At 44.9% G+C, this 19,947-nt stretch overlaps 1 protein-coding gene across 1 annotated transcript in view; it reads left to right on the forward strand.

The window, feature by feature from the left end:
- Positions 1 to 5,281: 5,281 nt before the first annotated feature.
- CPS1 (carbamoyl-phosphate synthase 1) overlaps positions 5,282 to 19,947 on the forward strand; it is a 119,526-nt gene continuing 104,860 nt past the window's right edge. The window contains exon 1 of the mRNA XM_024204905.2: positions 5,282 to 5,585. Within this exon, the coding sequence (XP_024060673.2) occupies positions 5,460 to 5,585 (126 nt within the window). The 5' untranslated portion in view covers positions 5,282 to 5,459. The remainder of the gene's footprint in view (positions 5,586 to 19,947) is intronic.

Here is a 19,947-nt window from a genome sequence, read left to right on the forward strand (position 1 = left end):
TCTTGCAGCTGAGAGAAGAAATCTTGAGGGGTACCTGTGCGAAGGCAGGTGGTCTGGGCACCAGGGACGAGATGCTGCACTGGCTAGTGGAACAAGAAAAGGAGATGCAGAAGACCCAGCAGGTGGAGGGGCAAACCCTTCTGGGTTGACAGGTGGGGCAGCCGCACACCTTGTTCTTCAAGTAACAGACCCAGATACAGCAACAGCTGCTGCAGAGGCTGGTGAATAATGGGCTTAAGACTATGTAAGATGGCACCACAGGATGACCCTGTTGCTTTTTTACTTTGAGCAGGTGGCTACTAGCTTCAGATGGGACGAGACCTTTGACTAGCCCCTTATCTGACTGATGAGGCTCAGGAGGCTGATGTGGCCCTGAGCGAGCGCCAGGACAAAGATTGTGATACGCTGAAGGCCGCTATTTTGGACAGGGCGGGCTTGTCAGCAGAGAAATACTGCCAAAAATTCAGGGCATCCCAGGTGGAATGACAGGATACGTCCTTATGGCCTTTGCAGAAATTGTCAGACTGAGCCATTTGATGGGTATAACTGGATAGACAGGAGACCGAGGCCCTAATGGACTCTGTTATCCTGGAACAGTTTACACACAACATCCCCGAGACTACAAGGGTCTGGGTTTGGAGGCATCAGCCAGAATCATTAGAGGAGGCAGTAAAATTAACAGAGGAGTATGTGAAGGCAGACTTTCCATGTAAAGAGCTCCATAGCCCTTGGACCAAGGACAGGGGGAGGAAGGTTGAAGAACCTCATGCTGTGAAGCCCAGGAAGAGATGCCCGGGATTAACAAGGGGGCCCCAATTGCCCACACATTAGCTTGCCCCCTGTGCAGGGGCAAAGGACACATAAAGAGAGAGTGCCCCTATGTGGACTGCAGGTTCGCAGAGTTCTGTGGGTGAACAGGTATAAAAGGGGGACCAGGGATAAGGACGATTCCTGTCAAAGTAGGCTGAAGAACGACAAGGGATGTTGCAGATTCAGCAGCAGCATGTTCCTGTGTATAGAGCATCCTGGTTAGGCTGCAGTGGTGACAGGAGGGGGCACCGATAACGATTTATTGTACATATGGGAAAAGCGCACTTATCCTGTGGCGGTTATTCCCTTGGAAGTAGAAGGAAAGTTTAGGTGGCAGAGGGTAGGGATAGTAAAGTCATTGCCTTACTCGGTAATGTTAGGAAGAGAGGGGACCTCATTCCCCTTGTGTGAAAAGGGTAGATGATGGGGGAATGCTTTAAATTTCTGTACTGTGCTGAATATTCTTTTCCCCCGGGTTTATAAAACATTAATTTGTATTTTTTATTTTACTATTTTTTTTGTTTTAAATCAATAGGTAAATCTAGGACCAGCATTTTAGTTTTGCTAGCCCTGGCATTTGCTCTGTGTACATAAGTGCCCCAACCAGTGGGACAGCACAAAAAGCTCACAAGAGTGGACACTCCAGGGAGTTCTCCAGGTCCAGTGCATGAGAACCCTAGCTCAGAAAGATGTGAGATACTGGAGGACTTGGAGGGATGAATAAAATGTGAGGAGGGGCAGTGGAACAGTGTGCTAGATTAGAGACACCTAGAAGAGAAGGAGGGAGGAGGCTCTGCCGGCTCCTGGGAGGACAAGTCCAAGCCAAAGCACAAGATGGAGAACAAGTCGAAGAGAGGGGTCCTGACAAGGAAGCTTTGGTGGGTGAACCTACACTGATAGTCATGAACCAGGGGCAAGAAAAGTCGGTGGAAGAGAGGGATCGTGAGGTGGTGGCTCTAGAGGGACAATTCACACGGGTAGATATAAGCCAAGAGCAAAGTAAACTGGAAGAAAGATCTGTGGGTTGTGATTGGTGAGATGACCAATGGACAGAGATGGCGCTGTGGGGGAAATCTCCACCCTCTAGGTGTGTCTTTTGTGGGTGGAAAGCAGGAGACCCTCACTGGTGGTCCATGGAAGGCCAGCCCCAAAGGGAACAGGAACCCTCAGTAGAATACCAACCCTTTAAAGAGGGTAGGGTCCAGGCAGCAAAGAACACCTCTTCCAGAGGCAAGAAAAGGCCTCAAGTGAAATGAAGAAGTGTGGTGTGTCACCGTGTGTGTATGTGTGTGTGTGTGTGTGTGTGTGTGTGTGTGTGAGAGAGAGAGAGAGAGAGAGAGAAGGCACTCTTAGTAGTGACAGGGCGCTATAAGTGGCACGCTGGTCACTTATGTTGCTGCAGCATGAAGAAGGCTGCAGGCTCCGCTCTGAGTTGGGAGCTTTGAGTTGGGAGATCATTAGTACCTGGATGGCAATCCCTGGGCTTATGGTGTAATTGGGAGGACATAAGTGGAAGGAACAGGAAGCAAGGGGAAGCTCGGAAGGAAAGCTCAGAGGTGAGCCTGGACTGAGGAGTGAAGGCTGCGGGGAAACCACTTCTTGCTGTAAGCCTGCAATACGCTGTGATACTTTGTAAGGAAAGAATCAATATCGAGCTGCTGAAAGGGTAACAACCTGGGGTGTGTTTGTGACCGTGAGGCCACATGAACTGGCCAGGCAGCAAAGTACACTGGGTAGTGACTGAAGTGCCCTGTGACAAGTACAAATTCACAAATAATGCAAAACAGTGTCAAGAGAGTAAACTATTTGGGCCAAACTTTACTCTGTTGTTCGAGTAAACTATTTGGGCCATGTCTACACTAACAAACTTACTGCGGCACAGCTGTACTGATGCAGCTGTGCCACTGTAAGATCGCTTGTATCGCTGCTCTCTGTCGACGGGAGAGAGCGCTCCCGTTGACATAATAAAGCCACCTCAACGATGGGCAGTAGCTGTGTCGGCAGGAGACGCTCTGTGTACAGGAGCACTTATGCCGACTAAACTTATGTCACTCAGGGGTGTGGTTTTTTCACACCCCTGAGTGACATAGGTTTTGCTGACATAAGTGGTAGTGTAGACATGACCTAACTCCTCTGACTTCAATGGAGATTCACAAAGTAAAATTGGGAGCAGAATTTGTACCTAAATATACCAAAAACCAAAGAAAAATGGCTAACAATGACTACTAGCCACTTCCCCTTAAATGGTCCCTTAGCACATATTCTAACTGCTTATGCTAACTCTCCGTTGGATCTTGTGTTTAGCTGTGACACACTGAATACCTTTCCCAGACCTGAAGAAGAGCTCCCTGTAGCTCGAAAGCTTGTCTCTCTCACCGGCAAAAGTTGGTCGAATAAATGATATTACGTCACCCACCCAGAATGCAGAATCAGATTTTGACTTTCAATCACTGAATATTATCCAACACAATGAAAGGAAAAAACAACAACCCAAGGCTCTAAATATAACCCGTGATAGTGTGAATATAACTTAACAGATGCAAAATGCTGAGTCCATAGGAAAAAATACTAGTTTATGAATCGCATGTATGAGGTTGTGTGTTTGCATGAGTTCAGAATGACCTTTCCAGTACAAAGTGCACTTCTTTGGTATTCATTCATTCATGAACATGCCTATCTTCTTTGTACACGTCCCCTCTTCAATACATACCGTCAGGCTGCATCAAGGGCGTTCTGCTGCCTGGCAAAACATCTCCTATCATTCCCCTCTTTGAATCTGAAATTGAACAACTGCCTGCTATTTTATTTGGGAAGTGTTTTCCTTCCCTCACCGGAGCTCTAGTGATGAGTGAATATCCAAGAGGTTTGCTGGCTGGGTTCAGATAAGCCCCCCGTATTTGTAGTGCTTATGTAACCGATCTGAGGTTTGCTTTCCCATTTCCCCAACTACATCCATCTCCTTTCCTCTGGCCACCTATGCCCACTTCTTAATTCTCACCCCTTCTCTCATACAGGCCCACAACATTCTGGGCATGACCCCGCCAGGTCGCCCTACCCCAGTGTCTTCTCCTCTCCTTCTCTTGTATCAGGCACTCAGCTGTTCAAATTAGTAACACGATGCGCGGTAACTGAATGCGGTACTTGCATTCTGTTCAGCTAAAGCTTTTCCAAATGCTGAGAGAATGTGGGTGCATACATAGGGCACTCAAATCCGTTGGCATAATATATGCCTAAGTGCTGGGCTGAGCACCCCGTTTTATGTGTCTGCCTGCTACTTTGAGTGTTCATTTGGGAGATCTGGGGATCCTATTTAAGGCATTCATGCTTTAAAAGTGGGCCCACAGTTTTAAATCAGTAATGAGAATAATGTATGAAAACAAACGTACGTTTCTCCCTCCGTTTTTGGGTTCATTATCCATTTCCCTCCCTCTGTCTAATGGGGGATGACATTACATTTGGGGAACATACTTGAAAGCGTCGCAGGACATACATGACACTCACCAATGGTTGGCGAGAGTTAGGAAACCACATGGAGTCCATTTCAGCTGCTGACTTTGTGATCTTTGCAGAGAAATATTTTTATTGTTACTTGTAGTGCAGCAGCATCTAGGCGCCCCTGTCATGAACTAGGACCCTGTTATTGTCCTAGGTGCTGTACAAATACGGAACCAAAAGAAGGTCCTGGCCCAAAGAGCTTACAAGCTTTCTATTTTCCTGCTTTCTTTCACAACATGTTGGTAGCAACCACATATTCCCCCCCCCCTTTTGTCCAGTATGTATAACCTATATCCATCATCGCACACCAGAGCTCTAGGAAACCTAATAGACAAAAAATCTTTCTAATGATACAGTCCTGGAGACTATTGGAAGAATAAATGCAGCTTTTCCTAATCTACTTGTTAAATAATATTCCACGGTATTGCCTTAGTGTATCTGAGCTCTATTTATTCACTGTATAAATTGGTTTAGAAGGGTTAGATTTTTATCAGTGAATGCGCGTAAACATCAATTTCACAGTACGCACGCAAATTGTTGAAAAAATATTTCCATTGATAATCATCTAAATTTACAGATAGGCAATGTAAGAAAAATGCTTGCTGAGGACTTGTTAGAGTTTGATTTAAGGATATTTATTTTGCATATTTTTGTGTGATGTTGACCCCCCCCTCAATAATTTCGTGCAAATGTTAACATTTAAAGTGAGACAAATAGAAAAAATGCTTAAATAAACATTGACAATATTTGTCAAAATTACACACATAAAAATTGAATTCTGACAAGCCGATGTATAAGGAATTTCTCTGGTAGCTTCCTGCAGTTCTTTCAGGCCTCCAGTAGGAGCAGTTAGTATTCGAGGTATGATGCAACCTAGTCAACATGACCACAGTTCATCTCTGTTGTAAGTGCTCTTCAGAGGAGGGGAGGGAAGAAGGTGGGGCCACACTGAGGACTTTTAATGCCAGAAAGAATGGGAAGGCAAAAGAGAGTGCAGTGCAGTCAATCCAACACGCTGGCTGCTTCTCTGTTTTCTTTACTGTAATTTGCAAAAGTATCTGATTGCCTGTATCTAAGTCTAAAAAAATACAAGTAGGATATATCTTTCTTTTTTCTTTTTTTTTTAACTTTAGTTACCAATCAACCTATTCAAGATGACAAGAATTTTGACAGCTTGCAAAGTGGTGAAGACTTTGAAAGACGGATTTGAGTTTTGCAATGTGACTGCTCATCATCACTGGCGTTTGGCAAGGACTGGTACCAGATTTTTAAGTGTCAAGGTAATAATAACCAAGCTCTCGCTGGTATATGTTGAGTGTGCAAATAAACCGCTTGATGCAGATAAGTTAAGTGACTTAAAACGGAGCCAAACTAGGCTTCTAAGCCTTACTCTGAGCCTGCTTGGCTACAGCGTTTTATTGAGTAGGACTCTGTAGTCAGAGCTGAAATTGTAGGGTGAATTGCACTGAAAGGTGAAAGTTCATTATTCCTGTTAAATATTATAGAGGTATTTTCTTTTCAAATACCTTAGATCTCCAGAGTGCTGATAGCGAATGGAGCTGATCTTCTTGTTTTAATAGGAAAATACTTACATGCCTGTTGAACTGAGCTTAACTTTTATGCATGTGATTAAGCGTATTAAAGGGGTTATACTGGGGTTTGGCCCTGAGACTCTTAATACATGGGAGATACACAGTCCTGTGCCTCACACTGGAGCCCTTTATTTTAGTGGCTGAAATACTATCAGTTTAGCTCCCAGTCTTCAACACAGAGGGCTGAATTCACCAGCTGCTCTTTTCTCCAGCTTTACCAGTGTAACTCAGTTGATTTCAATGGAGTTATATTGGCGTAAAGCTAGTGCAGTGAGGAATTGGGCTCCGTGTGTAAATTCTGTAGCACTTGCAGCGAAAGTTTCATCATCAAACAGATGCAGACTAGAACAGGCCTCTGCCTATGTAACCTGCCAGGGGTGCTGGAACAATTTTGATAGTGGGGTGCTGAGAATCATTGAACCAAACTGTAAACCCTGTATATAATGGAAACCACTTCAAGCTAGGGGGTGCAGCAGCACCCCCCACATCCCTAGTTCCAGCACCTATGTAACCTGCTGCCACGGTACTATTAACAAGTGTCAGAATCATAACTATGGGGAGTGTTATAAGAAAAGCTGTAGGGGAAGCCAAGTTATGGTACCCATTGGGTGTTATCTAACAGTTAATTCCCAACTGTATGAGACTAGTCATTATAGCCTCTATCCACTGAGGCCTCCAGTTTCCTTAGACTCCCACCAGAGATCTGTTAATCTTAAATCACAAATCATTGTAGCGATGAAGAAAATTGGAAGAGGAAAAAGGCATCTCTGCCATCAACTCGTGCTGTGTCCCATCTGGCATCTAGGACTATGGGCTTTGAAAGAAAGAGAGGCATGAAGAATGGAAGTTGGCAAATATGTTAAAATTCTAGACTAGGACACTTGCATTGTTACTGGTGTGTTTCGGGTGGAACCTGCCATCTTGCTTCTTCCCTTTCCCAAGAATCTACTGTGGCCATGAATTATCCCCATGTCTGCCCCTACCTTAAAATCCAGTGCAAAACCCTTCCTTCTAACTGATGAAACCCTGGGCTGCTTCAGCCTCTGCTGTCAGGAGAGCAGGAGATCTTCCTCTTGTAATGGCAACTGCAATCCTGCTTGGTAAATTAAATACCTGCCATCCTTACAGCTCTAGCCAACACAACCATTTGAAGAAGAAACATACTTACATAAAAACCATGCATGTGGAACAAATGATATAGCTTTCCACACAGTAAATATGCAGGCCACAAGTATTCAGTTCAATTCAATGAGACTTTATTGGCATGACAAGCTAGAGCATGTTGAAGCATTGAAAAAGCAAGACAGACCCCTCCAATGTATGTTAGAGGATCTGCTTGGGACAGAGTTCTGTGCTGGGGATCTGATCCCCTGTTTCCATTTGTCACCAGTGTTCATGCCTGATCTGGTGGCAGGTTGCTACAGGTTGCAGTGTCATTTCTGTCATCTCTCTCCTTCCTCCCATGATGACAGGTTTCAGAGTAGCAGCCATGTTTGTCTGTATCCGCAAAAAGAACAGGAGTACTTGTGGCACCTTAGAGACTAACAAATTTATTTGAGCATAAGCTTTCGTGGGCTACAGCCCACTTCTTCGGATGCATAGAATGGAACATATATTGAGGAGATATATATACACACATACAGAGAGCATGAACAGGTGGGAGTTGTCTTACCAACTCTGAGAGGCCAATTAAGTAAGAGAAAAAAACTTTTGAAGTGATAATCAAGATAGCCCAGTACAGACAGTTTGATAAGAAGTGTGAGAATACTTACATGGGGAGATAGATTCAATGTTTGTAATGGCTCAGCCATTCCCAGTCTCTATTCAAGCCTTAGTTGATTGTATCTAGTTTGCATATCAATTCCAGCTCAGCAGTTTCTCGTTTGAGTCTGTTTTTGAAGCTTTTCTGTTGCAAAATTGCCACCCGCAGGTCTGTCATTGAATGACCAGACAGGTTAAAGTGTTCTCCTACTGGTTTTTGAATGTTATGATTCCTGATGTCAGATTTGTGTGCATTAATTCTTTTGCATAGAGATTGTCCGGTTTGGCCAATATATGTTCCATTCTATGCATCCGAAGAAGTGGGCTGTAGCCCATGAAAGCTTATGCTCAAATAAATTTGTTAGTCTCTAAGGTGCCACAAGTACTCCGGTTCTTCCTCCCATGGTCACTGATTCAGCATTTGGCACAAATCTCCCTTTGTTTTGTACGTTTCACAGTAGTGAAGTATCTGCTAGGGTGATAGTTATGTGCTGGGCTCTGGACCACTTTAGATTGTTGATGGATTTGGTTTGGTTTTCCCAGTGACTAGTATATTGGCGTTTAATGTTCTGGTCTGGCATCTTGTACTTTTTGAAAGGACAGATCTAACTCGTCAACAGTACTGCATAAGGACAAGGCCCGCATGGTCACTTTATAGGAGTCTGCTAGGCTGGGTGGCGCATCCAGTTAAAAAGGTTAAGGCAGAGAAAACTGCCCAGCTATTTTGGTCTTGTTTTAGTGTCCTCTGTGTGGTACCTAATTCTAAGGTCACAAGGCTACAGGGTGATTTCCTAACACAATTATCTCTTTGTCCATAATACATTCATCCCAAGATACACCTGTTCATCTACTGTATTATTTAGTTGTTTTTTTAATGGTAGCTTTTGGAATATTTAAGAAGGTGTGACCTTAAAGCCATTGAAGGTGACCAATGCAAGTGTAGCTATATGTTGGCTGATGGGTGGCTGATCAAGGGCAGTGTGGTAAGATTCACCATGCATAAAAAGACCTGAGCATTTATGTGTTTAGATGTGGGTTGCGACAGGCTGCTTGCTAACTTCATCATAACTCCTTCACTGCTAGCCAATTGGTATCAGCAGCTTCTTTTCAAGGTTTCTCAGGCACCTGGCCTGCCCTATTGGCTAATGGCATGGGGGGAGGGGGAGGCTGGTGCCAGCAAATAACATGCATGTTATTTTCGTATTGCTCATTTATGTGTGGTTGATGCCTTCAAAATGTGTGCTCTGCCCAGTGAATGGTTAAACTTATGGAAGATGAATGTGGAAATAACATTTTCTGGCTTTATCTCCTTAATGAAGGTCACAGCAAAGATATGTAAACACACCGCTGGCTGGGCCATATGCAGGGGTGAACTTTGGAATTTTGGATCTAAAAACATGAGCTAAAAGGCCAGGTCCATTACCTTGAAGGCAGCGGCAGGCTTATAAACCTCTAGACACAGTTTATCCACTAGTGGGGGACAAAGAGCTACATGATGTTCACCTGGCTGTTATTACTCCTAGGTGAATTCTGCGCTACTGTGCGCACACAGAATTCATGTCCCCCGCAGATTTTTTTTGCTTCCCTGCAGAAAACAATTATTTTCTGACAGGGAAGCAAAGGGAAGCAGCAAGAGTGGTCATGCACCCCTCCCCAGCAGCACGAGTGTGTCATTTCGGGCACCTGGAGCAGCTGGCAGAGAGGTAAATCATTGCGGTGGAGTGCAGGGTGAGGCTCTTGTCCTGGGCCAGGCTCAGCTGCTAGCCCTGATTGGACTGAGGAGGATGGACCTTCCTCTTCTTCTGCAAGGAGCTGTCAAGCCGGGTCCGGGTCAGACCCACCACCAGAAACTTCCCCTGGCTGAAGGAAGAACCCTCCTCCCGCCCCACTTCCAGCCCTCATTGCTCCTCAGCCACGTATAGGGAGCTGTTTCCCCCATCCATCCAACCCCATGCATCTGGATCCCCCCATACCCAGACCCTCCTGCTGAGCTCACCCACCCTGCTGAGCCTCACCCCTGCATCTGGAATGCCCCCCCACACCCTGAACCCCCACTAAGCTCTACCCCTCACACTTGAACCCCCACCCAATGAGCCCCATTCCCCCCTGCACTTGGACCACCCTGACAAGACTCCTGCACCTGGACCCCCATCCCACTGAGCCCCCCAGCTGCAACCAGACCCCCCCCCACTGAGCCCCACCCACCTTCACCTGGACCCTTCTGCAGAGTCCCATTGTCCCTATGCATCCAGATCCCCACTGACCTGCCTGCACCCATATTGCCCCACACAGAACCATCTCAACCCACACCTGGATCCCCCCACACTTGGTTCCTGCTGAGCCTGCCTGCCCACAGCTGTTGTGGCTGGCGCAGTGGGGCAAGGCCCCGGGGTGTTCATGGGGCAGACCTGGCCCTTGCGCTGTGTCAAGTGCAGCCTCACCGACGAGTCTGTGTCCTGGGGGTGGGGGGCTGCCGGGTGATCTCCCACCTCTGTGCAGCCGGTGGCCTATGCACCCCACTGCTATGCTGGAGCCTCCACATTTATTTACTGACAAATAAAATTTGCATTTTTGGGGCACAGAATTCCCTCAGGAGTATGTGATGTAGGACACTAGTAGAGTTGGTCAAAAATTTTAATTCAGAATTTTTGGATGAAAAGTGACTTTTGAGAAAACGGAAATTCTTTCATAACGTAGGTTCATATAGTTTTTTTCAACAACCCCCGCAAAAAACTTTGCTTTTTGTTTTTTGACACCTCCCTCCCCTCAAATTTAGCAAAACTTTTTGATGAAAAGAACTGTTTAATTTTCTTAGGAATTTTTCTTGGAAAATAAAAGACATTTCCCTGGTAGCACTAAGCACGAGTCTCAGGTGTTTGTACAGCGAAGGGTAGACCTGATTTTTTGCAGTTTTTTCTAGAAGTGGTGAAAGTTTCACCATCCAGGTTTGACTTTCATTATGGTCATTCTGCAACCACCTTCTTATTCAGCTCCTGTCTTTCAGAAACTACCTTGCTAGCTTATATAGTTAGAGCTGGGCAAATGAGTTTGCAATGAAAATATTATTTTAATGAGTGTAATCTGTTCTGCTCACAGATTATCAGTGAGCAGAGAGCATTTTCATTATTCAAAATTATTTGTTTTTTTTTTTTAAATTTATTTTGGCAAATTACTTCTATAGCTACATTGATCAAGAACAGTTTTCTGCAAGTTGTTGATATCCACCATTTGACTCATGCTGATCAGATAGGAGAGGTGTTCCTGGTCTATGATAGATAAGTACATGCACACTCTTGATACACATGTAAAATCTGATCTCTGCAAAATCTTGTGCACTTAGAAATTTTCTTCTTGCAAACTTTAGTGACAGTAAAATTAAATGTCACCAATGTGTGAGAAAGCAAACATGCTGGGGGCGGGGGGGAGGATGAATGTTGCCCAAGCAACTTTATTTGGAAACAGGGAATTTTAACAAATATTTTCTCAACACGCTAAATTTGGAGAGTGAGAGTCATCCTATATAAGCAGTATGACATGGGAATGTTCAGTTATCCATCCACTCTTAGATACGAATGGGATTGATTTTTTGCTAGTACTCTGAGAGGCAAAGAATTCTCAAAGTATTTCTGATATCAGCTTAAAAACTAACAAAGATAAAGTAGTAGGATTCCTGTGCTGGTTGATGAATGAGGTATTAGGCAAGGACTTGTGTATGCATGAATAGTAGTCCCCTTCGTGAGACAAGGTGGGTGAGGTAATATCTTTTGTTGAACCAACTTCGGTTGGTAAGAGGCAAGCGTTTGAGCCACACAGAGCTCCTCTTCAGGTCTGGAAAACATAGGGCACGTCTTCACTGGCAACGTTAAAGCGCTGCCACGGCAGCGCTTTAACGTGGCTTGTGTGGTTGCGGTGCAGCACTGGGAGAGAGTTCTCCCAGGGCTCTAAAAAAAACACCTCCACGAGGGGCGTAGCTCCCAGTGCTGGGAACGCGGCTCCCAGTCTCTCTTGTAAGATGTTCCTGTTTCTGCTCTGGCCAGGTATACCAGGAAAGCAGCCTTTACAAAAATATTTTAGATATATTTGGCTCTGTTGCTTCCATTCCTGTCTTGAGCAGAGCACATGCAAGGACACAGTCATTCTTTCTTTTAATACCTTCTGTCTGAGCTTTTTTTGAACCTCTGTGCTTGAGAGGGGCAGAAATGTGGGTATGTTTTATTTGGAGATGGGCCTAAGACACCATAAGGATCTAGATAGGTTTAGGCCAGGGTTCTGGTTTAAGGCACAGGCAGGGATAGGGTTTGCATTCACATTCATTGCACAAAACGAATTTCTGCTGCATCTGAACCCCACATAGAAAATAAGCATCTGTGGACCTATTCACGTGTAGCAGTCTCTAAAGCAGCATCACAGCATGGAGTCTGGACTCTTATGAGAGTTAAATAGAAAAATAGTGAAAAAATCATCCTGTAGAACTTAATAGAGAATTAAATCCTGCCTGTAGAAGTCCATACACTTGTTTAAAAAAACCCTGAAGAAATTGTATAATTCTCTATTAAATTCTATAGGTTTTGAACTGAATTTTCCTAGAACTTTCTGGGTTTCATCCATATTAGATTTTATAAGACTTTTGCATAATTGTACCCCACCTGTCCCCTCCCCTAAATACACCCAGCCAGAGCAAAGTCTGCTGAGTCGCTGGATTTGGGCCTGCATAAAGATTTTATGATTTAAGTACATTTTTCTACAAAGTGGCTAATGGAGAACATAGAGGAATGAGCTCTCAGGAAATGGGACCCACCCTGCTCCACCAACATCTGTTAACCCTGAAAAGGAAGGGATGCCTCAGAGAGAAATTCAGCCTTCAGAGCAATTCACCCCTTACCTCTTCTATTGACCAGGGTGATGGCTGGCTTTGTCATGGGGATTCCGGTCAACTGGGAGCAGACCTGAGACCACTAGTTGATTTCACTTGGAAGAAGGGGGCCTCAGGGAATGTTTACTGTAACAAGGGAGTTAGCATAATAGGGTTCACTCTAATGGAGTTTCATTGCATTTCAGAAACGAGCAGAGATACTGCAGCTCATATCACTTAATGCTCAGCGAAGTCCAATGCAGTTATGTAGGGATGTAAAGAGTAATATGAGCCATAAATCGAAGGCTTGTAACTAGAGAGACAGACTGGTAAGGAGAGGATTGGAAGAGCTAAAAAAAACAAACAAAAAAATAACCCACCAGGAACAAGCTAAAAGTATAATTAGAAGAGGAAAATAAATAAATTGAATGCTGGCTTTTGAGACTGTTTCAGACAACTATCAAAGGGCTGTCCAAAAAATTTGAGGCAGGCAGAAAGTAAAAGAGAAAATTGGTCCATAGGAATTGGAGAGAGGGACTGAGGAAACAGCAGATCAGTTAAGGAGTTGCTATACTTCTGTCTGCTCGGAGAAGGAGGAGCTGAAATGGAGATCCTATTTCCAGATGGGCTGGGGTGAAGTTAATGCACAGGTACACAAGAGAAGGAAAGGTAGTCTTGTAATTAAGAGTGAACTGGGACTTTGGGGATCTGGGATCAATCCCCAGATTTGCTACATGTTTACTGTGTGATCTTGGGCAAGTCACTTAATCTCTTTGGTCAGTTCTCTTTTCTGTAAAATGAGGATAATACTTCCTTTTGTCCATCCTTTGTGTGTCTTGTCTACCTAGATTGTAAGCTCTTCCGGGCAGGGACTCTTACATGTATGTACAGCACCTCTTACAATGGGGCCCTGATCTTGGCTGGGACCTCTTGATACCACTGTAACACAACTATTAATAATGAAATTCTTGTGACTAGAGTAGAACGGTTACTGAAGTAGCTTCCAGCACAGGGATTACACATTGCTCTGACCCATGGAATTCAGATACAGAGCTAAAGTTCCCCAAAGCTCCAGGGGAGTTGGAGATTTGGAGTTCAGGCCTGTTATAGAGACAGACCTAAGCTACAAATTCCCTATCCAGCTCTGAATCCAGAACTGAACTTCTCTACAGTTTAGAAGATTTGTATCCAGTGTTCTGGTTTGTTTCCCTCTCTGGATTGAACAAAATCAGAGCTGGCTCAAATCGTCACCCTAAAGTCAAACTGAATCTGAATCTGCCTTGAGTTTTAAAACAAATTGAGTTCATTTTTGTGTGTGTGTTTTTTTAAATAAGAAATATTCTTCCTTCTCTGCTCTTCCTGATTTTTAGCCAGGAGCAAATATAAACATCTGGCTTGACTGAAATCAGGAATACTGGAAATTGCAAAAGAGGGGCTGATTGTGTGCAATTTTCAGTTGGATTTGTAGACCAAAATGGCTTAGAGTTTGCTTCAAGAGGCCTTTCTGCCTCTGTTGAGGGGAGACTCCAAGCTTGCTAAAAGTCTATTTGGTGTGAGGAAGAGGCTGCATTACATTTTCAGCACCAGGAATCTGCTGCTGAAGGAATTTAGGCACTGCCACACCTGTGGAATTTTCTGCCCATCTGGCCAGTTGACTGCTCCATGAGAAGACAAGGGTGTATTCTGGAGCCAAGGCAGATATGGCATATGCAGTCATGGTCTGTCCTTAATAAATGCTTCCTGCTTCAGAAAACTGCTTCTAAATAGAGACAAACAAATGGGCTCCCACGGAGCTCAAGTTCCAGCGTGGTTTCCTTTGTTTACCAGTGACCTCATACGACCTGGAACTCTACAGCACTCAGAGACATCTAGTGGATGAATAGCAGACTGCAAGTAAACATAGCATTACAAAGACAATTGAAGAAAGTGTGGGAGCCAGTGTAACCCACACACCTCCTGGGTGTGGTGTTCTGTCCCATCTAGTGACACTGAGATCACTTAGAGAGAGAGATTAACAAGTCTGCTCTACAGCCTTAGCTAAGAGCCAGTTGGGTTTTAGCTCATGTAGTAGAGGCTCATGTATTTAGCTCCAGAGGTCCCAGGTTTGATCTCGCCCACCGACGACCGGAGTCTGTCGGTGTTACACAGGCTGTAGCAAGAGTATATTGAAGCGGGGAGAAATAAATCCTGGAAGTCAGTAAGGGGTTACCCTGCCTAGCAAGCCTAAATAGCAAAGGAATGCTTATTGGTTCATTTTGCTAAGCGATTTGAAGCCGGGAGGGGAAAAAAGCTAAAGAGAAACCTGGAATTATGAAAAATTCTGATAAAGTAGAGAGGATTATAGCAGGTGCATTAAAGTTAATTCTGGGATAATGATATGACAGGTCTCAGAAATATTCTCTAGACTACAAATGGAATGCTGCTAGAATAGGGAATGTGGCTAGAAGAAGCTTTGTAAGTGCATGCACTGCACTGCAAATATACATCAGTTGAGGACAGTGGTTTTCCTTTACTACATGTTTATGCAGTGCCTAGTGCAATGGTGTCCTGATGTAGTTGAAGCCTCTACGTGCTATTGCAAGTATACAGGAAATCTAACAATAATAATTTACATGTTAATCCTGAAGGGTGTTAAAGTGCTTCACAAACTGTATTCAGGCAGCACTGTTAAACTGCGGTCATTGCTGGGGAAAGAGATATTAGCCAAATAGCAGCCAACGCACTTCACAGTTGTGGTTGGAGATGAAATTTTAGTGCAGGCTACCAAGGAAAACTCCTCTTCTGAAAAACGCCAGAGTTCATACAGAGTGGGATGGAATTAGGGTTGAAACCTTTCTAATGGCTGGTAGCCGGACCTCTGAGGCCTCACCCTTTCTCTGCCTCTTCCCCCCCAGATTAAAAAAAACAACAACGGACATCAGGTCTTGTCAAATGGCATCAGGACACACAAGACAAAACCTGGACTGTCCAGGTGGAAACCGGATGGGTGGCAACCCTAAAGGAACTCAGTTTTTAAGTTGAAATCTCCTCTACAGTAAAAACTGATTGGCCCAAGGGTACAACTACACAGCAAAAAATAAAAAATCCCCACAGCCGTAAGTCTGAGTCTGGGTCAGCTCACGATGGCATTAAAAATAGCAGCATAGATATTCCTGCTTGGGCTCTGGTTAGTGGGGAGGGCCTCAGAGCTGGGCTCTAGCCCAAGCCAGAATGTCTACACTGCTATTCTTATTCCTGTAGCACTAGCTCTGCGAGCCCGAGTCAGTTGACGCAGGTTCTGAGACTTGCCGGCGTGGGTGTTTTTTGCTGTGTAGATGTAGCCTCAGTCACATTTCCTATTAAATAAAAGTAGGCTAGCAGCTCAGGGAGGTGGTAATGCCCACACTAGAAATGTGAGTAAGAGTAGTTGCTCCAAGGATGCAGAGTAAACAAACAAGGCTCTTAGATAATGATAGACCAAGGAGAGGGAAATACCCCCACATCTCACCCTAGCTCTAGGCATGCAGGGGATAGTTCACCAGTGCTGCAAAGGGGCTGTACTAAGACCATTGTACTCCTTAAATCCCTGCATAGGACTGTGTGAGTGTCTGGAGGTAGAATGGTTTACAGTGGTTGTGTAGGGAGATCTGTGAGCCAGCTGTGTGCTGCAGAAATGACTGCTGGTCTGGTCTCGTGTCTGCTGGAGCAGAAGCCTGTTATGGGGACAGACCCACAGGGGGTGGTGAGGGATCTGGGGTGTGGGTAGGGTGACCAGATGACAAAATGAAATATTGGGACACGTGGGGGCAGGGCGCCGCCAAAGCGTTAAAAAAAAAAAAAAGCCGGAGCACCGCCGAAGCCAAATATCGGGACAAATGCCATCCGACAATACATCCGTCTGGACGCGGGACAAACCGCTGAATATCGGGACAGTCCCGATTTTATCGGGACGTCTGGTCACCCTAGGTGTGGGTGCACATTTACAATTGTACAGAGGGCTAGAGGTTACAGCAGCAGCCCCTATTCAAGGTCCTGTTTTGGGGGCTAGATCTTAACTCCCCAAACCACTCTACCTGCATAGAGCTGGCTTTATGCAGGTGGCATGAATTATCCTCTAAGGGAACAACATCTTCTGAGGCCAAGAGTTTTTGAAAGAATGGGATTCTAAAGTTGGGCTCCTAAGTTGATATCCAGGGTTGGATTTTTCAACAACACCTAGGAGCACAAGTCCCATAGGAAACCTAACCCATAAGCTGCCAGGTAAGTGCCCTGATTTTCAAAGGTTCTGGGCAGCTGGCAACTTCTGTTGAAATCACCTTTCATTTTCACACGCCACCTGTGGTCCATGTGCTGCAGACCCTTTTTATTTTAGTGGCTGTAGAAAGTCTCTCTGAGGAAGAAGTTTCTTCTGTAGGCAATGGGGCGTACAGGCCCTCTGCAGAAGGAACCACTGCTTTGGAATGAGAAGTTCATCAGACTGACCAGCAGTGGGAGATTTAGAAATTGATCGAGCTCTATTTCATGAAGTAATATTTGAGGCTGGAATTGTCAGAGGGGCCCTAGGGAGTTAGCCACATAGCATGTGTGAGGGAGTGTCTTTAGTAACCCCCCCCCCCAAAATTAGGGATTGCATTAATAAATAAAGGAAATACTGAGTTTGGAACGGAAGCTCATTTATCTCACTTTATTTAGCATGGACAAATTTAATCATGGTACAAAACTATTCATTAATGGTATATTGAACAGCTAATGTTTTTATTAATTTTTACCTTTAGTCCCCACAAATCATAATAATAAAAAGCCCTTGCAACCTGGGCTCTTCCACAGAGAGGAGAACCGTACTAATTTGCCCCGATGACTGGGAGACCCCTTGAAAATGACTGAATGTTGCACAGTCGTAAGTGAATGGAAAAAAGAAAGGAAGATGCAAAGATAATACTTCTCCAAATGTATTTTAATTCAGTTACTTGTCAACTGTAGTTTTTACAATGTCTTGTCATATACTAATACATGAACTGCAGTGTATTTATAACAGCCATGAAGTTCTTAATATGTGAAATTCTGGATGAATGTTTGCTGTGATTGTTCAGTGCTGTAAATGAAATTCTTCCTGTCTTGGAGTGTTCATCTAATTTGCCACAAATGGAAAGTAGTTCCTCCATCCCCCTCTACAGCAAAGTGATGGTGGCATATTCTTTTTAACAACGAAATGCAAGGGATCACGCTCTAAGATATGCAGAAAGCTACTTCCAGCAACGACAAGCTTAGCACAGCTCCTCCAGCCTTGGCCACTGGAGTTTTCCATATCGGCTCACAAGACTACTGCCACTGCTTTTGAACCAGCCCTGTTTGGGTCCTGGCTGTGGTATTTTGTCAGGACTGCATGCAGAGTTCGGCTGCCAGATGGGGACTGCTAATTTGTTAAACCAGCTCTAGGGAAAGGCGTAGTGTGTAGTGGTTAATGCTCAGAACGAGGAATCATTTACAGAACTATTCCCAGAGCTCCCACTGACTCATATGACTGTGGGCAACTCAAATAACCTCTCTGCCCTAGTTTGCTCAGCTGTAAAATAGATCATAATTCCACAAAGCATTAAAAAGCTAACCTTCGCTATCTGTTACTGCACACTTACCACGGAGATCTATTTGAAGTAAAGGAGAAAATTGAAATAGTGTCAGATACCACTGATAAGAAATGCTGGCTTTTTAATGGGGATCGCTGTACTTATCTTCTGTGCAAGGGTGTTGTGGCTTAATTAATGTCATAAAGAGCTCTGAAATCCTCCTAGGACCAGTGGTTGTAATTACAAAATGAAAGTGTTAGGTCACCAGACCATAGCCACAGCAGCCTCTCTTGGCATGATTCCTACCTATGAAAATTAGCTCGTCTAAGGGGGAGTGCAGTCACTGACTTTCATGGTCTGGGAGTGGAATACAAATGTGGCGGTATAGTTACAGAAACTCTAGTTAGGGTGACCAGATGTCCTGATTTTATAGGGACAGTCCCAATATTTGGGGCTTTGTCTTATATAGGTGCCTATTACCCCCCATCCCAATTTTTCACGCTTGCTGTCTGGTCACCCTAACTCTAGTACAAGGGGTCTCGATAGCTTATGTGCCCCATCTAGTACTTCTGAGGGAAGAAGGCCTGCAAACTGCAGTAATCAGAGGCGACACACCCACCCTACCATACCTACGCATCTCATTCCTGTTCAGCTCAGAGCCTGCTGGCATAAGCCATAGAAACCGTGAACGTGCTCTGGATGGATGTTTTTTACCTTGCTATATCAAGTAATTTTAAAACAAGACAAAGTACCTGTGATCACGATAAAGTTCCTTTGAAAACGATGGACAAGTGACAGAAACACCAGCTACAAGTAACAATGCTACTCTAGCAAAATGGTCACAGCAGTTACAGTTTATATCATAGTTATCCCAGAAGCCTGTAGTGGGGTCAGCTGCCTTCAGAGTACCACCTCGTGGCCAGAGGTACCTCGGCTGTGCCCTACCTCATTTTCCCCATTTTTCAGGGCTCCTCAGACAACTCCACACAGTGCAAAGGAAATTAAAACATTCCCTACTTGGTGTCCAGTTTACTCAGTCTTCTGGTCCACTGGACCTGCAGGCCCCAATCTCAGTTCAGTGTCTCTCTCCTGATAATCTGAAATACCACAGTCTTCCAAAATGGAACCCAAACTCACGCAGTCCTCATCTCAGTTTCAGTGGGGCACAACCCCCTCCTGTCTTTCTGCCTCCTAGCACCTGCCACCTAGAGTTTGTCCTTCCCCACTGGTGCCTTTCCCCCAATGCAGGAGATTACTTAGGCCAGGGCTATACTAAAAAGTTAGGTCAACCCAGCTGTGTCACTCAGGGATATGAAAAATCCACCCCCCCCCCCGCCAGTGACATCATTAAACCAAACTGACCCCTGGGGTAGACCGTGCAAGGTCAATGGAAGGATTTCTGTTGACCTAGCTACTGGAGGTGTCTTTATAACAGGGACGGGAGAACCCCTCCCATCACTGGAGCAAGCGTCTATGCTGAAGCACTGCGGCAGCACTGCTGCAGCATTTCTAGGGAAGACATAACCTTACTCTCTGCCAGCATAGCCAGAGATTCACAGCTTTCCCCCCACAGCTTACTGGAATCACCTCATCCCTCTCAGGTGTGACTCATTCTGTAATCAGGGTTGGCTAGCCCCAGCCCTCCAGCCATTAAGGGGCGAGCCACCCCATTGCAAGGCCCCAGTGATGGATGGGACCTATTGTGCTAAGCACTCCCTAAGACAACCACTAACTCATTGAGGTTAGGAAGAAGCTCTCCCTGGGGACGCGTTATTCCATAAATATCTGCTGTGGGGTCTCTTGCATCTTCCTTTGAAGCATCTGGAGCTGGCCACTGTCGGGGGCAGGGTGCTGGATTAGATGGACCAAGGTGTGATCCAGTCTGGCAATTCCT

Source organism: Terrapene carolina, unplaced genomic scaffold (genome assembly GCF_002925995.2).
Source record: "Terrapene carolina triunguis isolate 2854851 unplaced genomic scaffold, T_m_triunguis-2.0 Scaffold62, whole genome shotgun sequence".
Classification (NCBI taxonomy): domain Eukaryota; kingdom Metazoa; phylum Chordata; order Testudines; family Emydidae; genus Terrapene; species Terrapene triunguis.